General features: G+C 39.9%; 1 protein-coding gene across 1 annotated transcript in view; it reads left to right on the top strand.

The window, feature by feature from the left end:
• The first annotated feature begins 10,026 nt into the window (after positions 1 to 10,026).
• raver2 (ribonucleoprotein, PTB-binding 2) overlaps positions 10,027 to 25,882 on the top strand; it is a 94,621-nt gene continuing 78,765 nt past the window's right edge. The window contains exon 1 of the mRNA XM_074636710.1: positions 10,027 to 10,352. Within this exon, the coding sequence (XP_074492811.1) occupies positions 10,059 to 10,352 (294 nt within the window). The 5' untranslated portion in view covers positions 10,027 to 10,058. The remainder of the gene's footprint in view (positions 10,353 to 25,882) is intronic.

The following is a 25,882-nucleotide window of genomic DNA, read 5'->3' as shown; positions in this document are numbered from 1 at the left end:
TAAGGTTAAAGGAATACATACACATACTTGTAAAAGGGACATACAGACAGCAACAACAACATATATAAAACACAAAAAAAGGAAACATAAAAAAGAAAAATAATTTAAAAAAAATACTACCCGTTGTAGTTGCTGAATTATTTTGCCTTATTTTTATAACATACATATAGCTCAGCAAACTGCGACTGCACTGCTCATTGGAGGTTCAAACTTAAACGTATGCTGCAATTCAGGGCCTTGTTCTTCAGATGTGGTTTAACTAATTCAGGCTATCATGCTATTATCAGACTAAAATAATGTTTAGTCTCATCCAGCTAATTTCTTTGAAAACAGTTTGAGGATTGATTTGTTGATCCTGGATGAAGTTGTCTTGAGTAGCATTGTAATTGTAATAAAGCTACAATAATTAATGTATGTTTAGCTTTTTAAAACTTGGGGCAACAGAACTCCACAACAACCTGTAATAAACACTAGTTAACTTTAACACATAGCTAAATAATCCATTATGAAGCTGATACGGTCAGCTAACATGTTGGCACTTCCAGGAGAGAGCAGGATTATACCACTGGAGGCGTGTTTCCTGATGAATGTAAGTTCAATAGTCACTCTCTTTTTAGCTTTTTGTGCATCTAATGATATATATCTATCATAGATATTTGGATAAAACAGCTGCTGGTTGTAGGTGGGAATGAGTTTTGTTGAGATCAATGTACAACCCAAACATTTAGCTTTATTTAAGCTCTTGTCATTTGATCTTTTATTGTTGTTGTCCAAGTATGATTTACATGAAGTTAATGGAGCTTCACAGATTTAAATTGCTCAGAGATCCTCATAATTAAGTCACAATATGGTGTTAGGTTAGTTAACAGAAGTTAGTTGTGATGGTAAAATGAGATTTGAAATGCAAATCGTTCTGTCGGAAAGTAAACCCAAATGATTTTCTGCACAGCAAACATGTAGCTAAAGTGTTGCACACTGATTTTACATGTATACAGAGAAATAACAGTGAACAAAGTGGTCGTGCTGAGCAATCAAAGCTGTCGGCACATTTATTTTCAGCAAAAGTTAAAATATCGTTTCCTCTGGAGAATCACAATATTGTTTTTCTCCCCGGCATGCCAAGTGTGTTATTACAGGGAGTTTCAGTTTTGCTCTCCTGCGCCTCACAAATCCCAATTTGACCTCTGCATGTGATGCATGTGGTTAGATAACCCCAAATAGAATAGGTTTTGAACTTAAATGCAACAGCACAGATAGATGTAGGCATTTACATAATATTTCACCTACATAGTAAGACTGAAAAGTATTTCCAAAAAATATTTGTCAAACATACACTAGCCTATATCAAGCACAACATGTTGAATTATGCAGACCTATAAACAAGGTGAACTCAACGCACACACACACACACACACACACACACAGAGACAGTCTTACAAACAGAAAACTCAGAAGTTGTTACTGTGATTTAGCATTTCTGGCAATTTATCTCACTTTATATAAACATTAAGGTCAAAACAAAATTGGCGATATTGATATTAAGTGTTCAAATGCTGCTAATTGTGTTTTTTTCAATTGTCAATAGGACCGTTTTGTTCTTACTGTAGGAGGTCATGGAATAGATCGCACACAGTAAGACAGGGAGATTATCTGCAGGGGATTTTGTGTGTGTTGTTTCAATACCTGTCCCAGTACTAGCACTCACTGACAGAGTAATATTATGTGATGCCTGTCCGACCTGTATTATCCTCTCTGGTTCATGCAGGGACATCAAGGACACCTATAAATGCTGCTCTTCAGAGGCTTTTTGGCCTTGTTTGGAAGGGTATATTTTTAATGATATGTAGGCTAAAACTGTCTGCTAGTATGTCAAACTGGGATATTTGTCTGACCCAGTAGTTGGAGAAACTAATTTTCAACATAAGATCCGTGTATGCCAGTATCCACCCCATTGGAAGTGTATTTTATTTGTAAAAATAAATTAAAAATAACTATTCTTAGTCATAATCATAAAGTCATATTGTAGAATATTTTGTAATTTATCACTCAATGGTTAAATCTCAGTTGTTAGTATTATCAACTTCTGGATTTTTTTTTGCCAAAGTGAGAATACAAAATGTATTTATCGTGTTTTATGTTCGAAGGGAAGAGCTTCATGGCTTTTGTAGTAAGGAAAAAGTCATGCATTTTTTCCGTAAATCTTAACATATTTGTTGCTGTCTTGGTAAAGCTCAAGAAATCCCCCCCTCAAAGTTCGTTTAAGCTCTCGACCCTGACTTCAAGAAATAGGGCATTTCAGAGTGAAATGGTCTTTCAGTCACAATCTGCTCCACAAGAGGAGTGTGGTTTTCATCGTGTTTCAAGCTGTTGGCCGTAGGTCATGCCATTTGTGGGTGAATAGTGGTACATACTGCCTGGAAGACCCTATCAGTTATTTATAAGGCCTTTCTGTACATACAGGGATTCCTGCCAGGGGACAACCACAGATGGAGAGACAACATGGTCACAACAATATAACAAGAAGCTGCTTTTTTTGGGAGCAGAATGTTATGTTTTCATAAAGAAAGAAAACAAATTATTTAATTTTAAATTACAATTTTAAGTTAAAGTTTGCATCACTTTCACCTCATCTGGTGATATTCTTTTTTTTTTTTTTTTTTAAAGAGTTTTTTTTTTTTCCATTTGACTTTATTTTAGATAGAGTAAGGATAAGGAGTCATCCTTGATACATGGGGCCCCATTCTGTAGTTATTTTTGTTGTCAGGAAATCCCATGAAGAGACCAAAACCAACAATGATCTGATCCTACTAACAAGTATATTCTGTGTAGCCAAAGCCTGATATACAGCTTTCTGCTCATCTGTGCCATTCCACATACAGCATCCTGCTGCCATAAATATTCACGAGTACACCAAATCAACAGCTGAAAATAGTCTAAAATCATTTGCTAGTTTGCTAAAATCAACATTGGCCAGCTGTTATAAGAAAGTATTTAGTCTGCTACCAGCGGTTATGGTGCCATAAAATGGAGTGGTCCCCTCTTGTGGTGTTCACGACCTCCTAAGCGGAGAGTTTCTTAAAGCTCCAAGTTCACGACTTGTGACGTGTTTGTTGACGTTGTCAGAAATGGCGGAGGCTAGGGAAGTTTATTTTTCGGTGCATAAGTAAATATATTTAAATTTTAGTCGTATATTGTTTTTCTTCTATTCTATTAATAGAGGGGCTGATGCATTGTTGGTTTGTCTTTTTTAGGGAATTTGTCAGCAATAAGAAAAATGTATAACGCTAGCCTCATCTTTTTTTAAAATCCTTCGCTTTTTTGTCACATTATGACTAGCGCTGGGCGATAATCAAATACTTTTGACCAAATCCCTTGATATCGATAGTGCGATGATATTGTAGGGTTGAGATTTTTGATAAATAATCATCAGTAATGTGGATATAATGACTAAGTGGGTAAAGGGCAAATAATAGAACAGCTAGAACAGGCTGGTAAGATCAGAAAATGACATCACTTTACTGTAATGCAGCATTTAAAATCAGGAAGATACAACACCTACTGTATGCCATATGAAGATACTACCATATCCAAAATCTAAGACGATATCTAGTCTCATATCACAATATCGATATAATATTGACATATTGCCCGGCCCTATATGACCAAACGGTAATTGGCTTGTGTTTAATTTGATTGTCCAATTCAGCATCGAGAGAACAATAATAATTGTGCTGCAGGTTTGTTTACTGAGATTTGTTATAGATTGATTTTATTAACATAAGGCACACCATAATGACTAATATGGAACAACTTGGTTCATGGTGGTTTTGTTTAATACTCAGATCTCCTGGTGTCTCTGCTACACTATATGACATATTCAGTGCAGTTAATAAGTGTGTTATTCTAATATTGTAAGAGACACCTAGACTGTATGGAAAGGATTTAATCGGAGAATATTGAGTGAATAGAGGATCTGTGAATTTGCAAGGTCAGTCGACTTTCATCTGCTCTCATCTTTTGAGATATCACGTTGTATTAAAATGAACTACTGACTAGGTGAGCATAAGTGGTGTGTCTAATTTAAGAGAAGGTCATAGAGTGCAGCTAAGTAAATTGTTTCTCCTTGAGGTGGACAGTGGAAATAGAGAGCTGGGCTCTCAGTTTACTGAGCATCAGCAGGGAAGTAGTTCAGCACTGTTGAGAGCCGAGGGAGAGAATGAAGCTCTTTCTCCATGTCTCCGTCAGCCTGCCTGTCGCCATGTCCCATAAACCTTATCATTTTCATTCATACCTCACCAACATTTGCCTCTTTTCCACTGTCACTCCATCTCCGCCGCTCTCCCTCTTCCTCCCGAGCTGTCTGCCGCTCCCTGCCAGGGAAACGCTGTGAATTAGAGCACCGAGCTCGCTGTCCAAGCACCCTCGGGTCATTTCAGTCAGTCTTTGCTCTGCCAACTAGTACAGCAGACATGCACTAGCAGCATATTTTGTGTGCAGTCCAGAGTCCCAGTTTCCCAAGCGCATCTCAGCAGTATGATCATCATCTTAAGTCTTGCATGCGAGCAATTTAAAGTACTTTGAAATCTGTTTCGACAGACTTTTCTTAGTGCTTTCTAACGTATCGTGTGGGTTTTGCTAAAAATATGTGGAAAACGTGTGCAAAAACAACACAACTTGAATCTTACAGCAAAATCTGCCAAAGAGGGATTTCACAATGTTCTGCTCAAAGGCCCAATTTTATACTTTCTTGTTAGATCTAAAAACCTAATTGGGGCCTTTATAGGGATCAAGACAAAAAAAAAGTACAGACTTGAGTTATGCTTGGGTTTATTCACGTTAAAATAGATGCTACTTCCTCACTACAGATTCACTTGCCCTTCCCTGACGCACTGCTGAAGAGTTATGCTTATGACCACTGTAATTAGGACATGAATTGGGCAGGGACCTCTTGTGCATATTGTCTCCATGGTTTCAGGTCAGCTGTTTTTAGCAGGTCACATGTCCCCTTAATCTCTTCCAGAGAAATGAAAGCCACGCCACCAGACTGATCATTTATGAGCGCACAGCACCAGCTCAGAAAGGCAGCTACAGTCCATTTTTTTTTTAATATCTCCAGACAGGATTGCAGAGTGAGATGTCAGTAATCACACTGCACAATCATGCGGGATGCACACACGTGTATGTGCTCACCGTCAACTCCCACGCGCAATGAACCACTTTGCCATTTAGGGTTCAACCCCCCCCGCCTCTCCCCTCCCATCCTCACGCCTACTGAGCTGATCCCAGGTGCCTGCTTTGCCCGTTCAGCCACTCTGCCCACCCACGCGCTCACACTCTCAGTCCCAGCGAGCAGCGGCGAAACGCTTTTTCCCGCTTTCTTCTTCTCCTCTCTCTCTACTACCACCCACTCCAAAAGGCTGTGAATCACTGGCTGACACGCTGAAGCACCAGCAGGGCTCTTGTGTTTTTAGATGGAGAGGGACCAACATCTCTTTTTTCCCTTGGCTTGTGAAGCATAGCCCATTATTATGGGGTTTGACTTGCACATAGGTACAACGGTTTGAAAGCTACAGAGTTTGTGTAACTGTGCGGCGGTGGGACTGTACTGTAGGCTGACACAAGTTAATGCATATGTGTGTGTGTGTGTGTGTGTGTGTCAGAGTGTGTCTGTAAGTGTAATATGGCATGCATTTGTGCCAGTGGGACTGAGAGAACAAATTAATTGTTCTCTCATGGAAACGTTGTTTAGCACTTAGTGGAGTGATTCATGCGTCTCTGAAATCAGCCTGTGCAAGTGACAGGCAAGTCCTCGCTGTCTTTTCAGAGAGCCACTGCTCAATGATTCATGTCCCCCAATCTGTCAGCAGGCACCGAGTATTGTATGAGCTGCAGTTGGAGCACAAACGGACTTCTCCTGAATTCCTTTCAAATGTTAAAAAAAGGTATTTGTTTGAGGTGATTGCTATTGGAAATAAAACATGTCTTGTGTATTTATGGGATGAATGCTGCTCAGGAGCATTCCTCACCTTTTGATTTGCAGGACATTAGTTTGTGATTTGTAGCACTATGAGGACATGACTGAATCTTAATTGAAAGCAGCTGATCAGAAGATGTAGCCTGATGTACCAGGAACCAAGTTAAGCCCCAATGCCTATTTCTCGCCTCAAATGTTTTCAGAAACATCTTGTAGTGTACTGCCATGTTGAGATCAGTTGAAGAAATAGCAAGCACCGCCCTATCAGCCGGAGCACAGCCAATAGGAACGCTCTCTGAACTGACCTGTGATTGGTCAAAATCTCCCGTCTCAGGGTGGATTTTTTAAAGCCTGAAAACAGAGCCATGAGGAGGTGTAGAAGTCTATCTCTCAGAACACTTGAATTACAATATGCTGAAAGGTTATTATGGAATTTTTCCCATTGATGCCAAAAATATACTGCCTACTGACACTTTAATGCGTTAAAGAAATTAGTGCCATTAAAACTAATTTGCATTAACGGGTTATTAACTTTCACAGTGCGACAAAATAGTTAAAGATTTATTTTCTGCTGATCAGCTCATCATTTGAGCTTAAGAAGTAGTCGCATCTATCAGCGTTGCACCCTGGAATTGTCTTTTCCTCCATAGGAGCGTTTGTCACCTTCTGGTTTGCAGTGGGATATGTGACATCAGCTCATATAATACTAAATAGAATCAGACTGATACATGAAGACGTCTTGAATTTTTCGCAGAAAAGAAAAATGCTGTTCATCCTCTATTCCTTCTGTTTGAAATGACATAAACTGCCCTTTTCTTTGGCCTCTCCGCTCTGGAGTGGACCGCGTGTAAAGCTTGATTGGTCCATATATACAGTCGGTGTGTGTCGGTTACACTGGTCCAGCCACTTGGCAGTGTGAGATCATTTTCACCCACTGACAACTGTGATTGTCTGGACTCCGGTCTGCCAAGAAACGCTTCACACAGATGGCGCGAGAGAGAGAACATGGAGGTTGGATGATGGAGGTTGATTTCACCGTCTCGGCATAATCGCGCTCTCAATATCTCCTTTAGTGGGTAGATGTGTGCGATTGCTGACATGTTTGTGGGCCTACGGGAGTGTGAATGCATCTTTATGGGTGTGAGTTTACCGTGTGTGTGTCTGTCAGCGACTCATGCAGCCTGCGGAAGCTACATAGGCATTGTGAAGACTCGGCAGGGAGCTCTGTTCCCTTTGTGTTTGCCAGGAGCAGCTTTCCACCCACGGTGGGCAGGCAGGCAGGCTCGGTTGGCTGCTAGTTTGGCATTCGCTGGATGACTTGGGTAGAAAGGATGGAAGGCACGCAGCCATTCATGGTAACATTATGCACATAGGGAACAGGATGGTGGTTTAGAGCTATTCTCCAATGAATGCCTTCGCTCTCTCTCTCTTTTTCTATCTTTGACCAAAAGAATAAATGTGTTAATTGGGCTGCAGAACAAAAATAAGAACTGAGTTTCTCCTGTCATTCAGCTTATGTGCACATATTTACCAGCTCCCTGCTGTTTACAATGTACTGTACACACTTTACAGAACATGTGTCAGACTCAACATGTGGATGAGGATATAATCACTCAAATCAGGAGATTACAGGATTTAAAGCTTCAGCAGGCAGTATATTTTTGGCATCATTGGGCAAAAATTCCATAATAACCTTTTAGCATATTGTAATTCAAGTGTTCTGAATGAAAACTAGACTTCTGCACCTCCTCATGGCTCTGTTTTCAGGTTTTAAAAAATCTAGAGAGAGAGAGAGTGTTCCTATTGGCTGTTCATTCAACGGAGGCAGCTGTCAATCACTTGCAAACTCCGATCAAACGGTCAAACTAGGCAGCGCTGATCAAATATGAATCAATATTCTGTTACTGTAATGCCTATTTCTCTCCTCAAATGTTTTCAGAAACATCTTGTAGTGTACTGTTAAGCTGTAAAATGAGAGAGTTTGTGCTCCGGCTGGTGGGCGGTGCTTGGTATTTTATGGCGTTTAATTAGTATCAAAACCGGGAGGAAGGATTTCTTCTCCGCGTCAACTTGACGAGCGAGCAATTTGAGCAGTTGCGAGCAGTTGCGAGCGCGTAGAGAGGGTCGAGTGTGCGCTCATCACAGCCCCCGCGCGATTGCATTTGTGCAGGCGGAGCAGAAATGCTCCCTCGAGAGGATGCTTTTCCGCTCGCGGATACTGTTCTGTGCGCGCGCAAGTTTTGATACTAATTAAACGTCATAGTATTTCCTCAACTGATCTCAACATGTCACAAACTTTCTCATTTTACAGCTAAACAGTACACTACAAGATGTTTCTGAAAACATTTGAGGCAAGAAATGGGCATTACAGTAACAGAATATTGATTCATATTAGATCATCGCTGCCTAGTTTGACCGTTTGATCGGAGTTCGCGAGTGATTGACAGCTGCTCAGAGACGGCAGGCTCCAACTCGGCTCTGATTGCTTGTTTTCCTCCGGTCTGTGAAATCTTGCAAATGCCATTAGGGAACACCGGAGGACACTAGAGGCACATGATTTCTTTTTTCAGATTACCTGTCTCATGCACTACTGTCAGGATATAGAGACCTTTTTATAAAAATAACTTTTTTAAAAACATATTTGCTCCAATTCTACCTACTGCAGGTTTAAGTAGGTTAACAACATTGATGCCATGCACAAATCAAGCAGCCTCCGGTGTAGTTGACTAAACTAAACTCTATTTGATGCTGGACTGGTGACATTGGCTGCTCTTTAATTGTCTTCTATACATCCAGCAGACAGCTGGGGTCGCCAGGAGTCCATGAGGTGCAGCAGCCTGACCGAACCACCAGAGCCGCAAACTGCCCATAAAAAAAAACCCTTCAGCTCCAGCTATGAACTATGAATCTATGAACTACTGCATTTTACCTTAACACTAATAAACAACCTTTATAATGGAATAAAACCCTGCTGTTTGCAGTTTCACTGTTTTCTCTGTATCATCCACTAAAAACAAAAGAGAAACAGCAACTAACCAAACCAAAAGAGTTTAGAGATGATTATCCTATGTAGGCAATAAGTATATTATTATTATTATATTATAGTATAATATTTGATTCCATGAATGATGAATACATTTAAGAATAAAGGACTTGACTCAATTAAAATAGACTTCTTTTTGCATTTTATTCAGGGATGTTTTACCTTTTTCTCTTTCACTAACAGAAACACCTCCCACCTGCTCTCTCTCTTTCTCTCTTTCTCTCTCACTCCCTCTCTCTCTCTCTCTCTCACTCCCTCTCTCTCTCTCTCTCTCTCTCTCTCTCTCTCTCACTCCCTCTCTTTCTCTCTCCCTCTCTCTCTCTCACTCCCTCTCTCTCTCTCTCTCTCTCTCTCACTCCCTCTCTTTCTCTCTCACTCCCTCTCTCTCTCTCACTCCCTCTCTCTCTCTCTCTCTCTCTCTCTCTCTCTCACTCCCTCTCTTTCTCTCTCTCTCTCTCTCTCTCTCACTCTCTCTCTCTCACTCCCTCTCTCTCACTCCCTCTCTTTCTCTCTCTCTCTCACCTTTCACTCAGCTACTAGTTTCACTGTTTTCTGTGTATCATCCACTAACCTAACCAAACCACAGGATGTTTGCTTGATGATTATCCTCTATAGGCAATATAAGTATAATAAATATTTGATTCCATGAATGATGAATACATTTAAGAATAAAGGACTTTACTTGACTCAAATAAAATAGCCTTTTTATATTTTATTTATTTATTATTATACACAAGTGGATGTTTTACCTTTCTCTATTTCACTAACAGACACACCTCCCACCTGCTCTCACTCCCTCTCTCCCTCTCTCTCTCTCTCTCTCTCTCCCTCTCTCCCTCTCTCTCTCTCTCTCTCTCTCTCTCTCTCTCACTCACTCTCTCTCTCTCTCTCTCTCTCTCTCTCACTCCCTCTCTTTCTCTCTCTCTCTCTCTCTCTCACTCCCTCTCTTTCTCTCTCTCTCTCTCTCTCTCTCTCTCTCTCTCGTTCTCTCTCTCTCTCAATCCCTCTCTCTCTCTCTCACTTCTCACTCAGCTACCCAAGATGGCGGCAGCCTCCTCCATCCAGCCGCCGCTGGTTCACTCCTCTCTTGCCGGGCAGAGCTCACTTGTTTCCCCGGAGATGGACAGCCCTGAGAGCCGGCAGCAGCCGGAGGATGAGGAGGCGGTGGCGGCAGCGGCGGCCGCAGCGCAGCCTCCAGACCCGGAGATCACCCTCCGCGACCTGCCGGACCTGGAGCCGGAGGAGATCGAGAAGAGGCTGGCCAAAACTCGCATGGAGCTGAGCAACAGGAGGAAAATCCTCATTAAGAACCTGCCGCCTGACACCACCAACCAGGTACACCAAAAAAACTGATGCAAAAGTAGCGCAGCTCACTCAGTTTGCAGTTTTTACGCATGTTGGAGACATATAGTGCGTCTGTGGTGCAGGTTAGTTTAGTTTGCACAGACAGTCGCACTTTTGAAATGTAGGTTTGGTGATGAAGAGCTGGAGTGTGATGCTCTACAGTGACCTTAATTCACCTCTTATAATAAACGATATAAAAGCCACATCTTTATAAGGAACTTTAGTTTTAAAGTGTATTTGAATAGTTCTACCAGGAGGTTTCATTTTTCTTAAGTTAAATTGAAACAAACATTAATGTGAGGAAAGGGATCCCAAACTATTCTGATATATATTTAAAATGAATTGTTTGATTTCGTTTATAGCAGTTCACAAACTGTATATCCTTGCATTGCAAATTGGCAAAATTATTGATAATAAAACACACCTGATGCTCTCTACAGTGACCTTAATTTACCTCGTGACCTGCTAATATTCTTAATAAACGATATAAAAGCCACATCTTTATAAGGAGGTTTAGTTTTAAAGTTTATTTGAATATTCTACCAGGAGGTTTCATTTTTTTTTTTTTATTAAATGAAAACAAATAAGCCTAAATAACTGTAATTTTCATTAATGTGAGGAAACTAATGACATATTTAAAATGAATTGTTTGAATTGCAAATTTGGTGTAAACACACCTTAAATCATTTTACTGATGTTGATTATCTGAATCTGAGTGTCTGTGTACTCCAAAACAAGGTGACATGTTGGTAAATGATTGTGTTTCTGAGTGGGTTCTTGTTAAAGCTGTCAGGGGCTTGTAGGTTATGTTGCTCTACAGTGACCTTAATTCACCTCGTGTCCTGCTAAGATTTATAATAATAAACGATATAAAAGCTACATCTTTATAAGGAGTTTTAGTTTTAAAGTTTATTTGAATAGTTCAAGGCAAGGCAAGGCAGCTTTATTTGTACAGCACATTTCAGCAACAGGGCAATTCAAAGTGCTTTACATAAACATTCAAGAACATTGTGACAAAAGTGCAAAAGAACATTAAGACATAATTAAAACAGTTAACATAAAAACATTAAAGATTAGAAAATAAAAACAAGCTAAAAATAAAGTGGTGCATTTATTTACCATATTTGGTGCATAAAAACTGAACGCTGCTTCTGCATGTTTAGTTCTGACTCTGGGGACACTAAGCAGACCTGATCCAGATGACCTGAGAGGTCTGGATGGTTCATAACATAGCACAAGATCAGAAATGTTTACCATTTAGTGCTTTGTAAACCAGCAGAAGTATTTTGAATATTCTACCAGGAGGTTTCATTTTTCTTAAGTTAAATGAAAACAAATAAGCCTAAATAACTCTGTAATTTACATTAATTAGAGGAAAGGTATCCCAAAACAATCTGACATATTTAAAATGAATTGTTTGATCACCTTTATAACAGTTCACAAACTGGCTGCATTGCAAATTGGCTGCAAAATTATTGATGTAAACACACCTTAAATCATTTTACTGGTGTTGATTATCTGAATTAACTTAGTGTCTGTGTACTCCAAAACAATGTGACATGTTGGTAAATGATTGTGTTTCCAAGTTGGTTCTTGTTAAAGCTGCATGGGGCTTGTAGGTTATGTTGCTTTCCTTGCAACAAGAGGAGGTACAGTGGATGACGTCCCTTCTCCTCTGTCATTCTTACTTATCCATGCATCTGTTCTTACATCAAAAACTTGTGTTATATATGACATTGGTTAAGTCAGAAAGCAGGATTTCTTGTTGTTGATGAGGGTGTTTGTTTTCTTATGAACACCAGTTTGGCATTATAGTTAATCCACATTTTCATCTGCCACTACATTTTTGGATATATATATTTTCACTGTGTTGAAATATGTTTTTGCCTTTGTCAGGTACTGTAGCATCTGTTGTGAGTCTGCTTTCTGTTTGTACTTCTTGCAGCATACATTTTAATATTCAACCTGCGCAGTAACAATAAAAAAAAAAATTGTGTTACAGACAATACAATATTGTGCAGTTAAAGTCCTCACACATGCCACTTCTTTTATATAAATATGTTTCGAACAATGTAAACAAGAGTTACAACTACTTCAGCTTACTCAGATTCCTTCACAGCAGATCAGTCAGTTGATCTGTTATGTTTAATTTACACGCAAGAACTTTGCGTGCATGTTTCTCGTCAAACACCCCCCCGAGTGACTTCACTGTTTATAACTTGGTTTCTCCCACTCTTTAGTGCCATTCATCACTTGTGTGATGTCTTCAGGGTTGTAGCACCATACATTCTTAGAAAGAGGCACACTGCCTGGAGTTTAGGCTGTCGCTACATTCACACCAGATCAGGCGTTGCGGCGATTAGCGCAGGCCAGGGTTGTACGGCGGTGTGGGAGTGTCACTTAAATGGCCCGTTTATGTCGTCTGTCCGTATCGACAGATAACAAAAACATCTTTACTTTCAATAACCAACCAGGATGCAAGGATTATCAAAACGGTTGGTTTTAAAGTGGTGCACAGGGCCACATTGAGTGACTACACGTGAAAGATAACGCTACACTCCATGGTGTGATGGTCATGGATCCTTCTTGTCTGTCTAATTGGCGGGTTACGTGATTGGCCACTGCAGCGTGACGTTGGGTTGCGTTTCTCCAAAATTTGTCTCCAAAACTGTTCCGACTTTTCGCCACAGGCTGCAGCATCCCCCCGTGGTTCCCACCGCCCCACCGGACTGGCGTTTTTGCCGCAACGCCTGATTTGGTGTGAATGAAGCCTTAGTGTGTTAAGGAGAAAGAGAGGGAGTTTGAAAGAGTGTGACTGCATGGTGTAAGTGAAAAATAAGGAACAGAGGGGAGCGAGAGGATAAGTCACTCGGGTCAGGTGAAGCAACAGAAGTGGAAACTCTCTCTGTGTATTTTCCACATTATTGATGCGTCAGGACGAGCGCGATATGTTTAGTGAGCCTGAGCAGAGCAGTCGGAGAGCAGAGCTGCACGAAGCCCGCCACGCTGAAAGTGCCACATGAATTCATCCACTTAAAGGAGTAGTTCGGACTCTTTGACATCACGCGGTATGAGTTACTGACTGGTAGTAGTGATACTGTTGAAGCTCAGGCTTCGTCTCTTTCATGTGGCGATATCTCAGCGATCCGGCAGCTTGTCAGAAATGAATGATTAATAAAAACCTTTTAAACATCACAACACTCCAAAATATTGTAACCATCAATAAGAGAGTAAAACATTGCTGTCTTTTTTTTTAATGGTGTGTTTAAAATGCTCCAATTGCTGCGTTCATATCTGTTTGAAAGGCTGCAGAGTTGCTGAGATATGTTCCATCACAGGAGCCTGAACTAATGTCCGTATATACGTGCTTAAATTATTAGTTTATTATGCGATTGACTGGAAGATTTTATTACATAAAAAAGGCAACATTTTCTCATTCAAATTTCTCAAATATAAGGATTGGCTGCTTTTCTCTGTTTTATATAATGCAAATTGAATATTCTTGGTTTTTAAACAGTTGGTTGGATAAAAAAAGAAAAGCTATTTGAAAACACCACCTGGGGCTCTAGGAAGTTGCTTGATCTTGTATCCAGTAATATACATAGAGCTGGTGTTGACATTACAGTGTCTTCCGTAAGGGCATAGATTTATGGTGAAGGAAAGTCCTCGTCACTGTCTTATATAACATGTCTGATGGACTCCACAACGCCCAGCCGACTCCATCTCCCACTCCCCTCATACCCGCTGCCCCATTAGTGAACTCTATATCGTGGATTGGATATATGTGCGTGTGAGTGTGTGGAGTCCATGGTGCACTGTGTCAAATATATGGCCCCGCTGACAGTCCGCAGCTCAGAGAGAAATGGGGGGATGGGAACAACGGAGAGGAGAGTGCAATGAGAAAGGAGAGATGGGAAGAGTTGGGTGAGAGGAGAGGAAAGGAAGGAGGGATGAATGTAAAGGAAAGAGAATAGAAAGAGTTGGTTGAGGGACAAGGAAGAATGATCGGGATGTGTTCATGCAACCCTCCTCAAATAGGAGCCTTTAATGACTCTTAATGACGGCATTTTATCAAATCAAAGTAGCATTTTACTGAATCAAAATCCACTATTGAATCCAAATCCTTTTGAATCTCTTATTGAATATGATTACATTTAGGTTTCAACATTTTTCAAGTAACTAAAGTTATAAATATCTAAAAACTCAAAGATTCAATTGAGATCTGAGAAGGCACAGACACTGCAGTTTTGGGTGGCAGGTTCATTTAATAGGGCTGTACCGGGTGTCAATTTTTTTTTTTTTTTTAACAGCTATTGAGGTTTTAAAATGAAAGACGTCATAACCTTAAAAAAGATCCTTGAACAAAAATCCTTAATTTGAATAAAGTGATTCATCTGATTGAATGAGTCAGTCTTTTTATATCAAATCAACTTGAATAGTACTCATCAGTGTATGCCTCCCAACAGTTTTTTAACCGCAGTGAAAATGTTTTAAACGCCAACTAACACGGATTGAAGCAGAATATTTCGTTCGAAAAAAACATGTAGTGAATTTTGGAAATCATTGCATTTATCTTTTTTCAATACATTTTTTTTTTTAATTTTGGACTTAACACTTTGGAGTTATTAGAAATGTTTGTATCACGAGTCTGAAACAATCCTACACATAGTATAATAGCCTTATATTCACTACCGACAACGTTATCTTCACTTAACCTGTGTCTCCTCTGCGCACGCGCGCGCGTGTGTGTGTGTGAAGAAATACCCTTTAAACAGAATAAATTTAATATTTTTTTTAATTGACAAAAATTAAAAAAAGAAGTATATGACGTATTTAAATAAATAATATAACATTGACCCATGATGGAAAAAAAAATATAAGAAGTGGACATAGTCACTGTGACGTCATCCATTGGTTTGTGGACTGCCGTTATGAAGCCTCGAGTTTGGCGTTTTGGTCTTCGCCATCTTGTTTTTTTGCCACCAGAAGTGACAGGAGAGCGTGGAGCTAAGGAGAACCGAATGCTAAATAAGACATTTTTAGGCGACCAAAAAGGTTACAATTAACTTTCATGAACTGAAAACACACTATGAAAGGGTTAAAGTTTAGAAGAACACCCAGTCCGGACAACACCGTGGTAGCGACCTGTCAATCACAAGGTAGCCACGCCCTAAAGCATCCCCTGCTTTATCTTCTATTTGACTCTAAATGGGACCATCATTTAATAAAATGAACATCATGCTGTATTGAAGAAGACTTGAAACTAGTGATTGAGACCATAAACTCATGTTTACGATGTTTACTGAGGTAATAAATCAAGTGAGAAGTAGGCTCACTTTCTCATAGACTTCTATACAATCAGACTTATTTTTGCAACCAGAGGAGTCGCCCCCTGCTGGCTGTTAGAAAGAATGCAAGTTTAAGGCACTTCAGCATTGGCTTCACTTTTCAGACCCAGAGGTTGCCCACTGAAAAGAACCAGAGATATTGTCCATCATCATATCATACATTCTTCTTCCTTGTCAAACCCTTATTGTACCCACAATGAAAGTCAACCACAATTCGGTTGGACATTGAAATGCTAGTAGCAGCTAATATGGACTCGAGCCTCTAGCAGGGAGAAGGGCAGGCTAAAGATATCTGGTAAGCCCACTTCTTTCTAACATCACCAGATTTGTTTCATTTTCAAACTTGTAGTCTTCAGCCCCAACCGACGCTGACTCGAGTGACATCGCTTGAAGTAATTTATCAGATTTCGTGTGACTCCCTCCGGAGCCCCAACAGACTTTATACTACTATTTTAATATATGTAGTGGTACTTCTCAAGTACTTCCCAAGTTTCTTTTTTAACCGGTGAAAATTGACATTAAGTGTCGGCTAAATATGAGAAGCTGCTACCTGAATGTTTTGTACAATGTTTTACTCTTGTGCAGTTATATTTGCATATGTACAGGTAAACACAAATACATGTAAATGTCACAAAGCAGCGTGTGCCTGAGCTGTTCTCTTTCCACCCACTTCCTGCTCTCGCTTTCCATGCTGTGATGTGTGTGTGTGTGTGTCAGTAGCAGATGTTCATGAAATCTGCCCCTCCTGACAGTGGGCAGCCCTCGTCACCTCCATCGCTTACGAGCCCGCGTGCACACATGTTGTTGTGATTTAGCTGTTTATTGTGGCATTAGTCACCTCAAAGTTTTGCAGATGTTTGTGTTGCAATTATCCCGCAGGCGTTCAAAATACACCAGTTTGACTGACTAGTTTTAGTACAACCAGAATATTTATTTACTTTCTATATGGCATAATTTAGCAATGTCCAAGGCATGTAGATGATGATGAACTTTGCTCTGACCTCCAATACCGAGCCATTTGAAATCTTTGACGATGGTGGATATATGGTGGATATATATATATATATATATATATATATATATATCATGGTAGGGGTGTAAATCACAAGTTTCATCACGATGCGATATTATATAAATTCTTTGGACAATGATAAAATATTTGCTGATATCATACAGTCTGCCACGATATGATTTTGATTCAATACAGGGGCCTGTGATCTATATGAGACAATATAATATGCCCATTTCACACAATCAGTTACATTTATATAAGCTCACAAAAAGCAACTAAAATATGATTTGACAATTTTGTTACTGAGCTCTTCCAGACATTTAAATCAAAACAATCTATTCTTTTTAATAGAAAGTTTAAAAATAGACTGATGTTCACTATAAAGTGCCACATTAAGAATTTCAAAATAAGGGCGTATCTTAAGGATGATGATATGTATCGATGTTTTCACTTTGCATCGATATATTGGATCGTTGATCATTAGATCAATGGATCGTTACACCCCTATATCACTGTGCAGCAAATGTAAGCATTAAATAATACACATTATACAAACTTAAGTAACTAATTTAGTAGTTTATAACTACCATTTGCTCTGAGTTCTTTATTAATAATATAATTTATATTAATTAACACAGTATGTCCATGTCATCATATGATTCCACTGAAAGACGATACAAGATAGAGGAAGGTCATTGTTGTATGTTAGTGTGAGAGAGAGCAGGTGGAGGAGTGTTTGACCTGTTCAGCATCCTGCTGGTTTCTCTGTTTACTGGAGTCCTGGATCCTCAATGTTCATACAGCAGCATCAACACAGACGACTGGAGTTCGATGCTTTTGATACACAAATTAAGTGAAACCTCAAAACCTCATGATTAAACTGAAGATGCACCTTGTAAATCGACTTTGAACAATAAAATGCAGTCAGTGGCAGCTCTGTGGGGGCAAACACCTCAGTAATGAGAGAGTTCAAACGCGAATGACAAGCGGAAGCCGTGCCAAGTTCCACTTTTATTACCCGTGAACAAAAGAAGCATACAGTAAATGCGGTAAGCGATGACTAGTCTGATAGATGTCAGTTTCTCTTGCGAGATGCTGATGGCAGAGTCAGAGTTATCAGCATGAGCCAATCCATCCTCCCTCATGTCAAAGGTTTATTTTCATAAATCACTTTCAGGAGTTTTATTCTACCCACGTGGGAACAATAGGATCTGTCATTCTGTCAGGATAAGAAATAAAAAAGAGACACAAATGTGACTATTGTAAGCCCTTACGGAAGACGAAAAGAGAACTTTTTACCCAGAATGCCCTTATTAATCAAGTATACCTGTCAAAAAGTAAAACGCCTCCATTAGCAAGACAGCTTTTAGCAGAAATCAGTTTACAGTATGTAATTTTACAGTTTGTGAAATTCATATGGCATTAAAGTGTGATATGTTGACTCAAATGAACAGGAACATTTATGTAGTTAATGCAGGGCTGCTGTAATTTATGCATTCAGTTAATCTAGACGTTATTTTGTCATTAATCAGTAAATTGCTTCAGTGTGTGTGAAATGACAAAAGGCCCGTAATAATAATGATAATTACCATAATAAGATTTTCCGCTTAAAGCTGCAGGCGGTAACTTTGAGCAAATATAATTAAAAGTTATTTTTATAAAACTGTCACTATGTCCTTACAGTATGAGACAGATAATCTGTGAAAAAACATCATGTTCCTCTCGCTCAAATTTTTTCAGAAACATCTTGTAGTGTACCGTTTAGCTGTAAAATGAGAGACTTTGTGACCCCGCCGCCATGTTGAAAACAGAAACCAAGCACCGCCTACCAGCTGGAAACTTTCTCATATGTATTTGTATGTTTATATGTATCTATTTATATAGATTTGATCAGCGCTGCCTCGTTTGACAGTTTGATCGGAGTTCGCAAGTTTCTCGAGCAGTGATTGACAGCTGCTGTAGATACTCGGAGATCCTCGGCTCTGATTGGTTCTTTTCCTTTGGGCACGTTGAAATCTTGCAAATGCCATTAGGAGCACTAGGAGACACACAGGGAGATGATTTTTTCACAGATTATCTGTCTCATGCTTTACCTTCAGGATGTAGTGATTGTTTTATAAAAACAACTTTTTATCATATCTGCTCAAAGTAACCGACTGCAGCTTTAATCTGATGAGCAGCCAGTGTGTGTTAGTGTGTTTAATTGCAAATTAATTAAATAAATAAGATAGATAAATATATTGACTATCAAAATAATTATTGAATCTGTTGAATTATGAGATTGTTTCAGCACTAGCCAAACGTAACATCGTATTAATGTAATTGAAGTAAACAATTTGAACTCAAGAAGGTCAGTTAACTCTTGTATATATCTTGATCAGAACATTATTTTTCCATCACCTTACAGATATTCTAAATAAAGCTACTACAAAGGTAATGTTTACATTATATTTCGAGTCTGTGTTTATGTAATACTATTTTTCAAGCTACAATACTTAACCAAATATTTAGTTTAATTCCAGTAACACAAAGCTTCTTTTGAGAGTTTAAAGTCAGTAATGAAACAAATGCAAGAACAGAAGAAGGCATTAACCTTTCCACATGCAGCCTGTTGACGTGCGTTGTGCTTTCACTGGCGCCTACGAGTACAAATTGCTACGACAGGACATTTAGCTTTTATGTCTGAGAGCTTCTCTGCCCGTCTCCACATATCTCTGCGGTTGGAGAGTTGCAGTAAAGTGTAGTTTTCTGACATTAATGCAAAGTGCTGTTGTAACAAGCCAAAAATAGATGATCATAGAAAGATTTCAGCAGTGTTCAACACCCAGGTACAATATTAATTTTAGGTTGTTTTATCTTCTGATTTACCACATCTCAACACTGTACACTGCTGACAAATAAAGCTCTAATACTTCACTGTCATTGTGTACACATTTGAATTTATATTATGTGGCAAATCACACTCTCTCTGCGTACTGCAAGCAAATACTGAATATTCTTGAATGATGTTTTGACTCGATGTCTGCAGGACTCTGTTGACATGTGAGGAGTGACTGCCGGCTCAGTGGAGAAAATAACCTCCAATCTGAGGCCTGTGGCTTCAGAGCCAGAGCCAAGCAGAGACGGGTGGGTGTGGATGGGGGAGGGAGGTGGGGTCACAGCAGAATCGGTCCTGTCTCAGGGCAAGCCACCTGCTTCCCTCAGCCCACTGGTTCTGTCCTTACTAAAATCAACCAGCTTCTCTATGAAATAAGTGAAATGAAGGAAGCAACAGAATATGGAAGTGACATGGAAAACTCCAAACTTCCCACATGAAATACAAAGATAGTGCCTCCCCCCCACGCCCCACAGCAAATTAAGTCTCAATGGGTAATTTCACCCTCTCTAATCGGTGTCTTGGTGATTTTGAATATTGTTTTATTGAGGCGTTATTAAGACATAAAAGGAAATCTATTTTGAGACCTGTTTCCTTTGATTGAGTCAATTACACGTAATGACTGCTTATAGCTTGTGCCGCCCACGCTTCCCCACATTTTTTCCCGAAATTTTGATATTCTGACTTCAGTAACTGATAAAGGTGGTAGCGAATGGGACACTGAGCTCTAGGCTTCAAAATATTTATTCAGAATAATTATTCATGAATACTGGTATGAATGCTAAGGCCAAGCTCCACTGGAAAAGCATTTTGTCATTTCATAGGATGATGAATGATATATATTTGTCTATATAATTAAAGGTGAGATTGGTAGTATTTGTTGAAATTCCCGTTACATCCCGACAGCAATCAATTAATCAAATGCTCTGACAAAAAAATAAAAAAATACTGAATTTGTGGATGTCGCATGACTGTCATAATCCGGTCCAATCATTTAATCTGGCCCCATTATAATGATTGGACGGGCTACCTGCCTGTGTACATACCTACCTGCCTGTGCACTCATTGCACGTCACTAGAGTCTTCCACAAGCTGCTTGCTCGACAGCTGTGAGTACAAACAATAGCCATGTTTACGTTCATTATGATATGTTCATGTTCATAATGATATTTTTGGGAGAGTGGCTTTGGAGGGAGTCCTGAAGGGATGGACTGTCAGTGTTGCCGACTTGGCGACTTTCTCGCTAGATTTAGTGACTTTTGGAGCTTGTGCTGCTACTTTCATTGGAAAAGAGTTGACAACACTGGGCTGGGTTTTTCAGTTGGATCATTTTTAAAATGTAGTGTACTTTTGCTAGTTTCTCAGCATTACCGATCCTACCTTTAATATATGGGCAACGTTTCAGGCCCAAATTGCAGATTTCTGCATGCAGTACCAGTAGGCTTCTTCTGCTGCCTGAAAGGTGCTTAGTATCTACTAACTATGGACCTCTTCAACGGGATTGCATTGCTAGGCAACAGCTTGGGTCCATGTTTACTTCCTGTCAGCTGATGTCATTCACGTACACTATAACAGGAAATAAACAGGGATCAGTGGTCTAAATGTTCTTTCTGTTACTGTTCTTAAATGAGTTGGTGCATGTTGAGGTTCATTACAGCCTGGATAAATTGTATCCTTCCCCATTACTGTAGCTGAAATGTGGATAGCATTGCGTAGCGTTAGCAAGTAAGGAAGCAATTCGTATCGCAATGGTAGTTGTTTTCTGTACATGCTAATATAACTGCAGAAAATCTTCATTTCGACTGGCACTGATTCATAGGTGTCACAACCGTTCCATCTACCCAGGGTGGAAATAATACAGACAGGTAAACAGGTGACGTGCCCCAAGCCCATATGTAAATGTGTAGCTATTTGCATAGTATTTCACTCATTTGCAAACAATGTTGGCACTGTTGGGTGGCGAATGCTGTGCAAAAATGTCAACAGGTCCTTAGCTGAGAGCCTGTATCTGTAGTGTATTGCCACATTGAGAGTCTGGCTGTCAGAGCGCAGCGCACCTCTTGGACCATGAGGCTGCTGAGGCTGATTATGGGTTTGAATCACTGCTCCTGCTGCGGTGCTTTACTGCATCAGCTGGTTCTACTCTACTGGAAAGTAACAAAACTGTTGAAGGCAAGCAAAAATGAAAAAATAATGTAAGAGATGAATGAAGATTTAGTCATAGAAAACCGAGAAAAAAAGAGGGAGAGCGTCATTGATCTGATCCGGTGTCCTCAGTGTTTATTTTCCGTCTCCAGTAACTCAATATTAATATGTAACCAGACAGCCGAAAGAGCAAACACAGGAGAAAGCAGGAGGATACAAATGAGCGAGAGGAGAAATGAGTTTGAGGGGAGGCTCAAGGACAGTAGGAGGAGGAGGAGGAGTAGGAGGAGGAAGGGAGGCAGAGAGAAAGAGGGGAGAGAGCCTGATGAAGAGAAAGAGATAAAGAGAACAGAGGAGGAGATACATAAAAACAAAGTTGTTAAAACAAGAAATTCTATCAGTGCCGACCGAGGGTGTTAAACTAACATACAAGGTGTGAAACTCTTGAGAGAGAAAGATGGAGAGAAAGAAAAGAGATGTCTGCACTCGTGCGTATTTATGCTCTCAATATGGGAGTGTGCACATTTTCTAAAAAGCTCTCCAGGCAGGCCAGCGATGTGTGCTGTGCATGGTTTAAGCCACCTGTCTCACACACAAAGCTTGGCTCAGACCAAAATGGGTAACATTGTTTCTTGGATCTATTAGAGATGCATTGTTTTAATTTCCAATGAATAAGTAGAAAATTGTTAAACTATGTGTTATAACTGAATGCGGCTGTTGGATGTTTTAGATGTTTTAAGTTCGTTTGAATGCAAGTACAAACGGCCTGATTGATTCCATTCACGCATTCATTATCGACAACATGAGCTGTTTTCCATCAAAGTGTGTTGTACACCCACTTGGAAATGGAATCAGTGGATAAATGACACAATCTCCTGAATTATATTTACACTCAAGAAGTAGAAATTTTGTTTGTATTTATTGGCGCTGTCAATGTTAACGCGTTAAACGCCACTAATTTCTTTAAGGCATTAACGCAATTCGATCTTTCGGAGGTTGTAGTGGGTTTTTAAAGATACTGGCATCATATGAAACTAGAAAAAACCTAAGGAATCCATTGATACCAACCATGTCATACTAGCTTGTCGGGAAGGAGGCTAAATAACGCTCTGAACTTGCGCTAAATTTTGGCGAGGAAAAACTGTCATAGCCATTTTCAAAGGGGTCCCTTGACCTCTGACCTCAAGATATGTGAATGAAAATGGGTTCTATGGGTACCCAAGAGTCTCCCCTTTACAGACATGCCCACTTTATGATAATCACATGCAGTTTGGGGCAAGTCATAGTCAAGTCAGCACACTGACACACTGACAGCTGTTGTTGCCTGTTGGGCTGCAGTTTGCCATGTTATGATTTGAGCATATTTTTTATGCTAAATGCAGTACCTGTGAGGGTTTCTGGACAATATGTGTCATTGTTTTGTGTTGGTAATTGATTTCCAATAATAAATATAAACATACATTTACATAAAGCAGCACATTTGTCCACTCCCGTGTTGACGAGTATTAAATACTTGACAAATCTCCCTTTAAGGTACCTTATGAAAAGATAAAAATGAGCGATTAATCGTGATTAACTATGGATAATCATGCGATTAATCGCGATTAAATATTTTAATCGATTGACAGCCCAAGTATTTATGTATCATATCAAAATCCAAGTTTTGTAAATGTACATCAAATATTTTGGTGTACTTCACTGACAGACTACAGCTGCTCATAAATGTACAGGACCACTAAAATCACTCGTATGAATGCAGTGCTGGTATTACTACTCTATAAATGTGAGTAATAACAATGGGACTATTGTAATGCTTATATTTTTAGTAGTGTTGTGTGTGGCATTCTGCTAGCTTGCTTCATCCTGTGTTCTCTCTCTGTAGCACATATCAGTCTATCAGTAGGTCAAGGACACAGTTACTGCCAGTAAGGAGGCCATGCAGTGTGTGTTTGTCCCCTAATCCCCCTCCACCCCTCTCTCTTTCACACACACACACACACACTCAAACAGAGTTGAAATGATAGCTCACTGTTACACTTTCCCCCGGTGGCTTGGTTTGTGAGGCATCTCATTTATGAAAAGTGTGTGTGTGTATTTGTGTAACGGATGAACAGGTGTCAGAGTAAACACATCTTTCCTCTTTGCCTGTTGGCTTTCTCACCTCACATTTAGATAACCTTGTACACTTTCCACTGCATAGAATATGATTCGCTCTAGAGTGACTTGCAGAGTGCAGCAGAGGATTAAGAAATATCTGTGCCGGCAAACAAGCTGATATATAGAAGGGTCAAAACAGCATCTAGACCGTCTGAAAGGTAATCTGCAGTCCGTTTGCTCTTTATTTGCTGGAAATCGAGAGTAGAAGCTGTAGGACAGTTTCTGCAACACAGGGATGGGATTTGCCATTGCATTGAAATTATAGTAATTGACATTTAACTACTCTGCAGCGATAAATTCTGCCACTGATTTCACTTCCTGGGACGAAGTGCTGCTAAGGATTCAGTATCTTGTTTAAAGACGCTGAAGCAGGATGGATGCTAAGTGGATGTCATCAGTTTGAACGAAGGCCTTTTTACTTGTTTACCCAAACTGCTGTCCCGAAAAGAGCATAGTGCTGTCAATTGACGCCCATAGCACTCAGCGGACGTGAAAGTGATACAATTACTGCTTTTCAGGAGCATTGACTTGCTGGGCAATATAACAGTGTTTAAGCAGCAGTGGGTAGAAATGGAGCAAATATGAATACAAAAAGTTATTTTTATAAAACGGTTACTATATCCTGACAGTAGTGCATGAGACAGGTAATCTGAAAAAAAATCATGTGCCTCTGTGTCCTCCGGTGCTCCTAATGGCATCTGCAAGATTTCACAGACTGGAGGAAAACAACCAATCAGAGCTGAGCTGGAGCCTTGCCGTCTCTGAGCAGCTGTCAATCACTCGCTAACTCCGATCAAACGGTCAAACTAGGCAGCGCTGATCAAATATGAATCAATATTCTGTTACTGTAAAGTCTATTTCTTGCCTCAAATGTTTTCAGAAACATCTTGTAGTGTACTGTTTAGCTGTAAAATGAGAATGTTTGTGACCATGCAGCCATGTAGAGATCAGTTGAAGAAACACCAAGCACCACCCACCAGCTGGAGCACAGCCAATAAGGATTCTCTCTCTCTGAAATGACCTGTGATTGGTCAAAGTCTCCCGTCACTGGGCTAGATTTTCTAAAGCCTGAAAACAGAGCCATGAGGAGGTGCAGAAGTCTAGTTTTCTCTAAGAGCACTTGAGAAACGTTATCGACTCCGGCCCAAGCAGGAAAAGTTAACAATGTTTGGTTTGTTCGTTCTGGGCTACTGGTTAAACATGGCGGACTCCGTGAAAAGAGGATCCACTTCGTATGTAGATATGAAGCACTCATTCTAAGGTAACAAAAACACAACGATTCTTATACTTTATGAATGTTACACACTGTTTCTTAAATAGCTGCACTTTAGTTCGAAACACTGTTGTCATAGTTTACGACAATGGCAAATGCAATTTAGTTTGATGTAATGACTCTGCTCAAGTCATCTTTCTAGCGTTTGGGCTAGAACAAGCTTCTCTGGGCTGCATGTACATACTCAGATGTTTGCGTGGCTATGTCTTTTATACTTGTACGAACCTTCTCCCAGCAGAAAGCTGGATTATACTGACATTACTTTTATTCATTTGACAGATGCTTTTGTGCAAAGCGATGTACAAATGAGTCACAAAGAGAAGCCTTCAAGAATAAGTGCAGCAGCACTCCGCTCCATGTTTCACCTAACACGAGTGCCACAAGGCTACAGGTGATTGTAAGTGCATAGCAAATGGCATTCTTTTTTTTGAGAGAAAGAGAGAGAAAAATAAGGATTGAGAGATGGAGAGAAAGAGCATATTAGGTGAGTAAATGCTCTCAAAGAGATAGGACTTCGAGTGAGTTTTGAAGACAGAGGGTTTCACCTGAACAAATTGAGTTCAGTAACTCGTTCCACTACAGAGGAGAATGCAGGAGAAGAGTTTGGATTGAGATTTAGTGAATGAGAAGGCCTATAAACCTGAATGAGGGAGTCCAGGTAGGTGGTTGCTGTCCTAGTGGCCACTCTATAGGCGAGCATTAGTGACTAAA

This window comes from Sebastes fasciatus, chromosome 5 (assembly GCF_043250625.1).
Source record: "Sebastes fasciatus isolate fSebFas1 chromosome 5, fSebFas1.pri, whole genome shotgun sequence".
NCBI classification, from domain to species: domain Eukaryota; kingdom Metazoa; phylum Chordata; class Actinopteri; order Perciformes; family Sebastidae; genus Sebastes; species Sebastes fasciatus.
The sequence above is the reverse complement of the archived record's forward strand: the minus strand, read 5'-3'. Positions and strand labels throughout refer to the sequence as shown.